The sequence below is a fragment of the Vanacampus margaritifer genome, chromosome 4, assembly GCF_051991255.1.
Source record: "Vanacampus margaritifer isolate UIUO_Vmar chromosome 4, RoL_Vmar_1.0, whole genome shotgun sequence".
NCBI lineage: Eukaryota > Metazoa > Chordata > Actinopteri > Syngnathiformes > Syngnathidae > Vanacampus > Vanacampus margaritifer.
Window position 1 is genome coordinate 3,911,717 of NC_135435.1, and position 12,057 is coordinate 3,923,773.

General features: G+C 36.9%; 1 protein-coding gene and 1 long non-coding RNA gene across 3 annotated transcripts; both read left to right on the plus strand.

Annotated features, from left to right (window-relative positions):
* Positions 1 to 2,661: 2,661 nt before the first annotated feature.
* On the plus strand, positions 2,662 to 5,401 carry LOC144050584 (retinal cone rhodopsin-sensitive cGMP 3',5'-cyclic phosphodiesterase subunit gamma-like). Of its 2 annotated transcripts, none has more exons than XM_077563969.1 (4): positions 2,662 to 2,793; positions 4,594 to 4,727; positions 4,795 to 4,829; positions 4,909 to 5,401. In XM_077563969.1, exons 2-4 carry the CDS (start codon positions 4,615 to 4,617, stop codon positions 4,983 to 4,985), a joined length of 225 nt encoding a protein of 74 aa, XP_077420095.1. In that variant the 5' UTR covers positions 2,662 to 2,793; positions 4,594 to 4,614; the 3' UTR covers positions 4,986 to 5,401. The 2 variants fall into 2 exon arrangements, with proteins under 2 accessions (XP_077420095.1, XP_077420096.1); XM_077563970.1 differs by having other exon boundaries at positions 2,664 to 2,793; positions 4,613 to 4,727.
* Positions 5,402 to 11,096: 5,695 nt separating this feature from the next.
* Positions 11,097 to 12,057, plus strand: LOC144050585 (uncharacterized). The gene is made up of 2 exons (XR_013293874.1): positions 11,097 to 11,246; positions 11,319 to 12,057. It is a non-coding gene; the product is annotated as an uncharacterized LOC144050585 (long non-coding RNA).

Here is a 12,057-nt window from a genome sequence, read left to right on the forward strand (position 1 = left end):
GAGTATGGTGGTGGACCCAAAAGCGAGGAAGCAGAGAAGTGAGGTAGGTGTAAAAAAAGAAAAAACAAAACAAAAATAAGGTACTGTGATAATGAAAAATAAACAATGTCTAAAACAATCTACAAAGTACAAATCATAATCAGAAATAAACTTACTCAAAACAAAAGAAAACAGACAGGACTCATAGGTGCAGGAAACAAGGTGTGACAAAGACAAGGACTTATGCTGCATTCGAGGGTAGTCGGTAGTCGGACTTTCCGAGTTCAAACCAAGAAGTGTGTACAGGAACGTCCCCTTGAACTTGGAAATTACACTTGCGAAGTCAAAAAAAAAAGGGGGATGGGGGAGTGAGTGATATTTACTTGAAAAAAAAAAGCTATTAAACTTTTTAATTATATTATAAATTTAAAGAGAGTTTTGGGTACATTTTCCCAGTTTATTCATTTATTTACATTTTTATTTATTGAGGAGCGAACTCATGACCTTCTGGTTGGTAGGCAGACACTCAATCATGTGAGCCATATAAGTCTTGTTGTTTGCCATTATAGGCTAAATGTATTTTTGGTGTGACTAAACGGAACAAAAAATGGCTTGAAGGTACGAGGATTCCACCTGACACCAGCAACACAGCAGGAGTGGCGTGACTCAGCTCCTAGCGTAGCTGTCACCCACTGAAGGTTGTGGGTTCGTGCCTCAATCCTAGTTTTCATTGGAAAAAACAAACAATCTGATAAGATGAACTCGGAACACTACTTGAAAAATTTACTTAATTTTGGAGTGAAAACACTTTCCTAGATTTTTTCCCCCCAAGCAAATATTACTCATTGTTTTTAGTGCACCCTTCCTCATTCTCAGTGACTTCAATATGCACAAAAGCTCTCCTCGTCTCAATCTTGCCCCCAAGAAGCATTGTGAGTTTGACTCAGAATCAAATTGACAGACTCGACCCCTCCCTACCTGGAGTTAAACAACACATGACAGTCACGGCCGACACGCGTGTGACGTAACAACGCTTCATTTCCGCGGTCACGTGATTTTCCACCGAATGCCTATATGAGGAAATTATAACTCCCCTCAGTATTGTCTAAATTTCTCATTAAGCTATTACGGCAACCCAAATAATTGCTACTCAAAGTTCTCACTCTTTAGACTAACCCTAATTCATACTTCAATGCTTAATAACTCAAACCTGTGGGGAGTTAAGGACACATTTTATAGAATGTTATACAGCTTGCTGAGACGACACGTGAATATAAGGATCATCTCTACGCGACACTCCTAGGCAAAGTCCTCCACTTTCACATTGTCATTTGAAAGGCTCATATAATGTACGTAACTGTATCCGTATTCAACGTTAAGCATAAATGAGCCTTTGTCTGGTCTATTCCAAATAAGTATTTGTTCACTAATAAGGTGAAGGAAGTGACTGAAATATTACACAAATATTATTATTATGCATGTAGATTCTAGGGGGCCACGATGGCTGACTGGTTAGCATGTCCGCTTCCCGGTGCAGAGGACAAGAGATGGAGTCCAGGCTTCGGCCTTCCTGGGTGGAGTTTGCATGTTCTCCCTGTGCTTGCGTGGGTTTTCTCTGGCTTCTCCGGTTCCCTCCCACATTTCCAAAGACAAGACATGCGTGGCAGGTTAATTCTACTGTCTAAATTGTCCATAGGTGTGATTGTGAGTGTGGATGGTTGTTTGTTGTCTCTGTGTGCCCTGCGATTGGCTGGCAACCAGTTCAGGGTATACCCTGCCTACTGCCCGAAGCCAGCTGGGATAGGCTCCAGTGCCCCCCGCGACCTTTTGTGAGGACAAGCGGTTAAGAAAATGAATGGATAGATGAAGATTCTAATTTAGATGATGGTTGAATTAACATTGATATTGTGTGATTTATGGTTGAAAAGCAAACGTTGACTCAACATTTTATCAACCTTGCGCTTTCTGTATAATTTAAACTTTAGATCTCAACGTAGATTCAGTACTTAAGATGAACTATGTTTCAACATTGATTCAACCACATTTTGCTATCTGGGAAAGCATCAGAAGAGGTGGGCAATCTCAAAGAGGTGGGCAATCTCGGTCCTCGAGGGCCGGAGTCCTGCAGGTTTTGGTGGTTTCTCACTTCCAACAAAAGCTGATTCCAATCAACAGGATCGTTATCAGGCTTATGCAGCGCTTGCTGATGAGCTGATCATATATCAGCTGTGTTGGAGAAAGGCAACCTGCAAAACCTGCAGTACTCCGGCCCTCGATGCCCACCTCTGATCTAGAGGTTTAAAAATTATTGCAGGTGTTTCATGAAGCTTTAATTTACTGTACTGTAGTTAAAAATCAGGAGATTATTTTCCTGTTGCTCTATGATGTTGGACAACTGTCCAATAGGCCTACTACTACAACCATAATACAGATCAAACTTGAGTACTGTAGTTAGTAGTAAATTTGTGATATATACAGCCAGGTTGTTGTAAAGAAGCATAATTGCTGGTGAGAATGAGCAGCCAGTGCACATAAAAAACAAACAAACATGAATGAACAGATGAGGCACATGTTCCAACACAGGTACATGCTGTTCTCAAATTCTGAAGATTATCCCCCATGATGATATCTCCGTCTCAGCTGTATTAACGGCTTTGTGTATATCCCCTATATAAAGCGCACGACGTAGTGAAAGCACAGAACAGGGAGTGCAAAAAGAAAGAGAAACGTCTCTTTGTTTTGCATCTTTTTCTTCCCAGGACTTCCAGACTAATTCTTCTTCTGGATTCAAACAAACCCCAATCTAACATACAGGTTAGAATCCTGCTGACAATACACATTATTTTATGAGTTGTTCTGAACTTTGTAGATTGACAGATTGATAATTGATTTATAGTGGAGGGGCATAAGAATTCTGACTAGTCAGTTGTATACACCATACAATGCTGGGTTGTTTTCCGAAACCATTTGCTGGGTAGCTGTGAATTTTGAGGACATTGGGTTACTTTTACATTGGGTTACTTTTACCCAAGGTTAGTCAAGGTTGTTTTTGACACAACAGTTTTTTATATTGAAATTTAAGAAGATTTAGGGCTCTATTTTCTTAGCGCACAAAGCACACACGGCTAAAAATTGGCACATCTAGATTTTTGTTCCAGGGCAAATCTAGTTAATTTGACTGCATTGCGTCGTGCTGCACTTTTGGGCGGACCGAGGGTGTTTTCTTTTCCACGCCCCCCACAATTTGGTGGCAGAAAGAAGTTTAATCTTAGACCAATTGAAAGTGGGTTGAAGTTGTGGCTGCAGTTGGTGTAATGCGATTTTGAATTTAGATCTGAGCCAATAATTACACCAAGAATTCTGGCTTGATTTGGAGCATTTTGACATAGGGGCAAGGTGACCGCTCATCTTGGACCTTTCATTTTTAGGTCCCAAAAAAATTACAAGTTCCGTCTTGTCTGAATTGAGCTGGAGAAAATGCTGGTCCATTCACTCAATGATTTGACGAATATATTTATATTATTATGAGACGGAAATGTAAAGTTGCGTGTCATCTGCTTGAGTCTATACGAGATGTTGTGATGCTCCATAATATGTGCAAGAAGCGGTGTGTTGATATTACCGTAAATAGAAGTGGTCCAAGAATGGAGCCTTGTGGAACACTGCATGCAATCTTTGTTCACTCAGACTCATGACTATTTAGGCAAACTACTGTTCTAGTCTGTCAACAGGCCTGGACTGGGCCATCTGGAGGGCGTGACAATTCCCGGTGGGCTACCCATGAATCGGCAGGCTGGAGCCCACGCATTCGTTTCAAAATCAGCCTGTGAATAAAGCGTGTCCACATCATTTTAAATTTAATCTCATTGTAACTCCAATCATCCTTACAGGCCATTATATTATATACAGTATAGCACTGACTGCCTGTCTTTGTTACTAAGGGTGTCACCGAGTTACAATAATCTATTATCAAAAGTAGCAAAACTTTAATCCACGAATAGAAACAATAACAATATAACTATATTTAACATTGTCTGTACAAAAATTACACATAAAAGAGGCAAAACACCATCACGAGATTTATTAGTACCAGCAACAAAGCATGATGGGAAAGCCTCCTACGATTACTGTCAGTCAGTTCTGTAGTGCACCAGAAGTGGTGAGAATACATTTTCAAAATAAAAGTACACTGTTAGCTTCCTTAATCTTGCTGGTTTAACTTCACTTGGTGTAACTTGTGAAGTGTAAAATGTCTTATCCCTTTTAATGTACATTTGCTCATTGGTTTCTTTTTGGCCTGTGCTCGAAGCCAGCCTCTTGTTTGTTTCTTTTTCCAGTTTCCATCCCAATCTTGTCATACACTAACACTAAATGTCCGCGGGGACAAGCATGACCCCTCTCCCAAGAAAGTGTTTGTCCCGAACACTTCACCCTGAAGGGAATATACAAGCTAGTAGGCGCTGTCGGAGTAAAAAAAAAGTCAGGGCTATTATTTTGTACTCATCTGAGCATTGGTGGAGCATGCATGATGTAGAAAAAACTTTATAATTACCTTTTTGAACTGCACATACTGTATATGAAGTGTTTTTCTGTCTTTGTTTGAAAATTTTGCAGCAAATTATTGGTTTTATAGAAATGAATTCAGCAGCAGCAGCAGAATCCAAGGGTGCCAACGCCAACCCTCCCAAATTGAAGGAGAAGGAGACCAGACTGTTTAAAAGCAAGCCTCCCAAAGCTGGACAGAGGGAGTAAGTTGACAGACACCACTAATATCGCTCATTAACTTTGAATAAAACATTGGAATCTTCTTCTTAGATTTGATGATGTTCCTGGGATGGAGAACATCAGAGGTAACCATCACAAGAATAAGCACAAAGTGAGACAGCCCCATCACCCTATGAACTTTTCAGAATTTTTTCTTTCTTGAAGATGCAGAAGTCATCTGCCCCTGGGAGGCTTTGGGGGACATGCAGTTGAGTGATCTGGCCCAGTTTGGCATCGTCTAAATTGTGGTACTAAAATGCAACTTATTCATAGCATATTCATTGCTCTCTTTGACTAATGGAGACAAGGCTGGTATGGTTATTAAGTGGGAACAGCTAATGTTTTGAAATGAATGGAGGAATTCTTGGACAAGTATGATTTTTCATATTTTGCGCTGTAAGCATCACCTTTTTTGAGTCGATCCCAAGAGGTCTCTGTTGTGAGGTTGTCATCCAGTTTAACCCAGCACTTGTAAAAGTGTAACACACTGTACTGCTTTGGGTTTAGTACATGTACTGTATAATGGTTGCGCAATAACATGTTGTTGCAAATTGTAAATTCTCGCATACAGTCCAGTTGTCCTCAAAAATTGAAAACAATATCTAATGATTGTACATCATCTGATTGTTGCATTAAATTTTTTTATTATATTAACATATCAACCATTATTCTTCTACTCATTCTACTCTTCTGTTTAAAGCACTCTTCTTCTCATATTTTTTTACATTCCATTTTTTATTGATTCCACCTTATTACAAAAATCACATTTCCCGTCTTTGTGTTTATCAATAGTAAAACGTGTTTGCCCTGCTGTCCAGGCACGTCCGTCTTGTACTCAGCTTTTAAAGAACGGTTTTGAGATTTTTAGGTTGTCCTAACTTAAATACACTTCTAGTTAAGTCAAGGCAAAAATGTCTGTTCAGAATCAATATATTGTTGAGTTAAGACTGCTTTCTTTATTTTAATTTAGATTTATTATTATTACAATAAGTTATCAATTGATTATAATGTTTTCATGGAACAAACCAATTTTTGCATAAGTCATAGAAAGCCCTTGATTTTAAGCTTTACCTCCTAACGGCATGAGTAAAAAAAAATTGAGTTATACTATATCCTGAAATTATATGAAAATACTCCATAAGAGTTATTGAAATAAATCCTATAGGTATCTGTTGAAATACTCCCTATATACATAGTGAGTAAATAATCTGATGGCATGTGCTTAAATCCATAAATCTGAAATCGGTTGAAATACTCGCTTAAAAGTTATGTAAATAAATTATATATTTTCATAACCAGAAAGAGTTTCTTCTTTTTTTCTTCAAATGGGATTTTGAGTTTTTCCTTCCTCCCTCTCTAAACTCTGTCAACAGTGGGTTTGACTTAAGAAGACTCTTTTGTGATAAAGGGCTTCCTAAACAAATAAATCTGATTTGACTTGAATTATATTTTTGTTGCATATGTATCTATTTTGTCTGCCTAAAGTAATATTTACACTACCGTTAGTGTGCGGTATGCTTGATATACAGTATGACCTTGATCATCTTCTTTTTTTTTTTTTCAAATGTACGTCTATCACCTATCATGTTTTTGATGGGGTTGTCAGGTAGTGACTTCCTCCTTCTTTTGTTCTGCTGTTTCATACAAGTCTTTATAAAACCTGTAGATCATACGAAAATTCTCTTGCCACATGCTTCGGTTACTGTGTCCGGTATGCTTTTTTTTTTCTCTCTCTCCCAAGAGTTTCCAATCCATTTTCCTCATCCGGTAAAAAAGGGAGACACATGGCTTGAGAGGTAAGCACATATAAGTTAAAAAAACATGTTTTTGCCCTCCAAAGTAAAATTTCTATGATTAAGGTTTTTTGATGGCTGTGTTTGAACAATGATAGACAACTTTGAAAACACACGTTTTAGTGCTTTTTGTAAGCTACATCATGACTCTATATGGTTAGCATGATGCTGGTGGATGCATTTTTTTCAAAATTGTGTGCTGGGGGTAATATGTGCCAAACGACCTGCGTTAAGTTGTGCAAATGGCACAACTTCACACTTCACACACTTCCCCTAAATTGTGATTATTTACTATATATTACTTTATTGTATTTTATTGTTGTTGTTAACTGTATTCTAACATTGGGTCACCGAAGGTATGTGCCATTCTTAATTTTTGACCAAAATTCATCATGTCACCAGATACAAAAGGAAGACAGACAGGGTTTCAACTCCTCTTGAGGAGCTGTAAAGAGCAGTGAAAGAGGGGAAGACCATACGTCTGGTTGGAGAGATAAAAATCTGCAGAATGGCCAGAAGAAAAATATAGGGATAAGAAAAAAAACTGGCTCAGGCTTTCCCTCCCAAGCATTCACTAGGTAACAAATCTGGTTGTTCTGCTCACTTGGGTTATGTGTCTTCAGAAGTAATTTTTCCCTTGCCAAAATCCACAGAAAGAAAAAACATAATTTTAAAATAAAATAAAATAAAAAAGAAAGAAAGTGAAAACAAGAATTGTGACTGACACACCTGAGAAGATGGAGTTGGAGAAGGATCACAAAAAAAGAGAAGATAAAAAGGGCTGAACAAGAAAAAAAGAATGAAAGAAGAAAAGGCCTCTGAAACCTACAAATCAAAGTTTTGTATTGAATTTCTTTTCATTTTATATAGCATTATCGTTTGTGAGATTAAAATTATTATTTTTCTTCTTTTTTTACTTCAGTTATCAATGGCACAATTTACTCCACTGAATTCTGACTAATGGCACAACCTACCCCACACTGGGGGCAAGTTGTGCCACAAAAACACTTTTTTTTCTAAAGCTATACTTCTCAAACAATTTATTGAAGATCCAAAGTGATTGCTCACAGGGATCCACAACATCCTAAACTATATGAACATATTTTAGTTGGAGGCATTCCTGTAATCCCCTTGTGTAAAAGACACTTTTAAGTAAAACTTGCACAACATCTTAAACTTTATGAACATATTTTAGTTGGAGGCATTCCTGTAATCCCCTTGCGTAAAATGCACTTTAAGTAAAAATTGGCACTACTTACCCCACTCTCCCCTAATTATGAAAGCAATCTATTCATAACCTCTGTCTTTAAAGTGGTATATTTTGAGCCAGCCGTATAGATAATCCTGCTCAAATCAGTGAAGAGCAGGGACGTGCGTGATGTCACACTTTTCACATTGTATAATGTTTGCAAATGAAGCGTCAGTGCATTGCTACTAACAATACATTTTCACCAACCACAACTGATCAGTTGGGGTTGAAGAAAAATATTTTTAAGCCATTGCACAATAAATCAAGAAACCACTGAGGAACCAAAGTGAAGAACACAAATATGGCCTTCGTTAGAGATTTGTATTGACTTAAGTAGGGTTTCAAACCAGATCGTAGTACTAGTCAATCTTTCATTATAATAAGGAAGTCCACACTTTTGACTGATTACTTTCTTATTTGTTTGTTCTTTCAGGGTTGGTCTACAGTGTCTTATTTACCTTTGTTGACCCTAGGATTACTGAAGATGATGATTTAATCCCCCTGCCCCTTTAAGTCAACACTCAAAATACCCTCATCCTCCTATAGTTGTATGACCACCAAATTTGTCACTAAACCATTGGGAGGAGGTGCTTACTGTAAAACATGGCTATAAAGGCAAGTTGATAACATAATGACATGACCAATAGAGAGACTGCAAGAAGAAAGAAGGCTCAATCTTTGTCTTGCAGCTACTTTATTGACTCTTCTCTGCAAAGAGAAATTTCTTTGAAATTCAGCACTCCTACAAAATAAGTAAGTGAATTGTTTGTGTGATTTTCTGATAGAGATACTTTTTCTTAAACATTAATGTCAAGTATGTGATATTTCTTACACAATATGATGATTATTATTTATTACATTTTAAAAAATTGGTATGGATTGTTCCTATCTTCAGCATTTCTCAAGGCAAATGTAACATTTCTTAAATGCCATTGTGGTAAATGTAATTCTAAAAGAAAGGTGAAAAGAGCAAAACTCATTTGCTCTTTTGTACACTCAAAGAAATACAGATTTAACGTCAACTGGTCCCACAAAACTATTTTATGTTAATTTGAAGAATTGGGATGATTACATTTCAGCAGACGTTCTTAATTTATTACAACATCATATAGTTGTGTTGAGTTTGTTCAGTGCTGTTATGTTGAATCTACTCAACATTAGTGGGGTTTCCATCCACCCATTTGTATTCAAAAGTTCAAGTAATGCGAAAATAAAACTAAATGGAAACGCTGGAAATTTGAAAAAGGGCCCAAAATTCACAAAAAAGTGTTTACGTTTGGAGGGGGTGCATTTTGAAGCGTATCGGAAAAGGGAAAATACAAATTTTGACTATGGAAACAGGTTTTGCAAATAAACGCTGACAAGACCGGATACACGTTTTGACCGGATATTACGTCACACATACGTTTGTAGTCACAAAGCAATGGTGGATAATAAAGTAAGGTATGTTTGGGGGGACGACAAAACAGAAATCTTTTAAGAATTAATTAAAGAAGCAAATATTAATGCTATTTTAGATGAAAAACACCAAAGAAATGCTATGGTTTATCAAGAATTACAAAAGCAAACAATGTCGCTTCCTGCTTTTCTTCTTCTTTTAATTAACTGGTGGATCACATCTCTATGGTGTATACCGCCACCTACATTACACCTAATATTCGCAAAAGAAGAACAGATGGAAACAGGCATAATTTGCTTGTCCATTTTGCACATTTTCAGTAAATTTGCTTAATAAATTCTAAACAAATGGATGGAAACTTGGCTATGATTACGTTGAATATATTAAACGTCATTGAATCATCTTTGAATCAACCCGACATTGTTAGATTTACCAATCATTATGTGGAATTTACTAAACACCATGATGTAGAATTTATTTAACACAATTTTGTTCCATTTACTAAAATCACTTCACACAAATTAGTTTTCACGTTATAGGTGTTAAACGAATTCCACAAAAATCTATCCATCCATCCATCATCCATTATCCCAACCGCTTATTTTCACTAGACTCGCAGGCGTGCTTTAGCCTATCCCAGCTGTCTTCGGCCAGTAGGCGGGGTCAATGTTATTTTAGTTAACAAAAACTAAAACTAAAATTTAAAAAACATTTTCGTTAACTAAATAAAATAAAATAATAAAATCTAACTGAAACTACATTTTGCGTTTACCAAACTAACTTAAACTAACTATAATTAAGTATAGTGAAACTGCCCTTCATTTTAGTCTTTGGTCATTGGTAATTAATTTAATGCATGAGCCTTTGGGGATGTTTTTAAATGTGATGTTAAGCAGATTTATTTTTACCATGGTGTTTTTTTAATATTGCGCACAAGTAATACACATTTCTAAAACTAAAACTAATACTGAAACTAACTAAAACTAAACAAAAACTAAGCACTTATTAAATAACTAAAACTAATAAAAATGAACAGAAGAGCCCTGAAAACTAATTAAAACTAACTGAATTAAAAAACAAAACAAAACAAAACTTAAAACTAAATCAAAACTAACTAAAATGAAAATTCCAAAACTATAATAACCCTGGGCGGGGTACACCTTGAACTGGTCACCAGCCCATCACTGAGCACATACAGATAAACAACCATACATACTACTCACAATCACACCTAATGGACAATTCTGAGTATCCAATTAACCTACCATTTATGTTTTTGGAATGTGGGTAGAAACAAGAGTACCCGGAGAAAACCCACACATGCAGGCAGGGGGAGAGCATGCAAACTCCACGCACTAAGGCCCTGCCCATGCATATTTGAACCAACAACTTCTCCACTGTGACCCACCCCTGTGAATCAAAAATTCCAATCGAGTTCAGTCTTTTCATTCCAATTGAGGTGTTTACATGGACCATTTTCATTTTGTTTGGCTGTTTGGATTAATTCTCATCGGATTACGTGGCTCCATGAAAACCTTGTTAGTGTTGATGTTGTTGATCATTTGGTGAATAATAGATTATAATCCTTGTCCTAATCCACTTTTGTCCCAGAACATGAGATGGATTAGTGTGATCTTTTTAGAAGCAATATTTGGCCCCTAATACACGCTGATTCGGTTACAGCTGACCTTTGACTTAAGCACTAGCATTAGACTGATCAGTTACATAAGACATGTGAAAATATTATGAGGGCGCAGTCTAACACAAGACGACTGTTTGAAAGTGCATCTTGTTGGAAAAAGTTCTTCCCTTTTACCATTTTTGATGAAAGTTTTCCAAGATGAACGCAGCAGCAGGAGAAAGAGGAAACAAGGCTGCTCCTCCTAAATTCAAACAGAAGGAAAACAGACAGTTCAAGAGCAAGGCTCCCAAAGCTGGCCAGAAAGGGTAAGCTTGATAATATTCCACCTAGTTGGACATTGTTTATCAGAACACACTGATATGTACTATTTTTCCCTCAAAAGGTTTGACAATGATGTTCCAGGGATGGAGGGTCTTGGGGGTAAGTAGATTAGAAGTTGAATCTGGGACATCTTTAACATTTTATAAGTGTTTTTGTCCATCTGCTCTTCAGACTCTGCAGTGATCTGTCCCTGGGAGGCATTTGGAGACATGGAGCTAAGCGACCTGGCTCAGTTTGGCATTGTCTAGACTCGCAGGATGGCCCTCATCGGATGGACGTCTCCAATATATGCATAGAAGCAGCATTACTGAATAGTCAATTCATACATGTGGGAAAAATATCTGAAGCTCAGGTTCACACAGAGGTTTTCTTGTCACGACCTGCCATATTGGATTGTATTTTCTGTAAGGGTTCTCTTCTTTCTGCTATTCAAATGTCACGTCTCAATCTACAAATTCCCTTATGCAAATAATGTTTTAAAAAGATTTTCAAGAAATTGACAAAGAGCATTCCTCCAAAATATACACAAATACTAATTTATAGAAACCAGCATTTATTTTTGCACCATTACATCAACCAATAAATCATTTGTTACTACTGTAAAAATTATAGTGAATTTCTTTCTTTTCTTTTTTTTTTTTACCTGAAAATTTGGTTAAAGAATTTTTTAGTATATGGTAACTGTTGTGCAAGCCCAACAAACTTGTAACATTAAGTACTGTACGCCCAGTTAAAGAAGTCATAAAAGCACCAGGCCAGTGTGTTCTGCTTTATTTATTTGGTTTTTGCAATCTTTTTGGGTTTTTGTTTGTTTGTTTTTGCAGGATTTTTAGATGTCTTGTGAGATACTGATATCTGGCGTGACATCATGAGCAAAAAATATAATAAACCACCACTTGTAAAAATAGAA

Coding starts and splice junctions, on each gene's coding strand:
- LOC144050584 (XM_077563969.1), top strand. CDS start 4,615: ATGAATTCAGCAGCAGCAGCAGAATCCAAGGGTGCCAACGCCAACCCT. Junction 4,728..4,794: donor CCCAAAGCTGGACAGAGGGA/GTAAGTTGACAG, acceptor TCTTCTTCTTAG/ATTTGATGATGTTCCTGGGA. Junction 4,830..4,908: donor TGGGATGGAGAACATCAGAG/GTAACCATCACA, acceptor TCTTTCTTGAAG/ATGCAGAAGTCATCTGCCCC.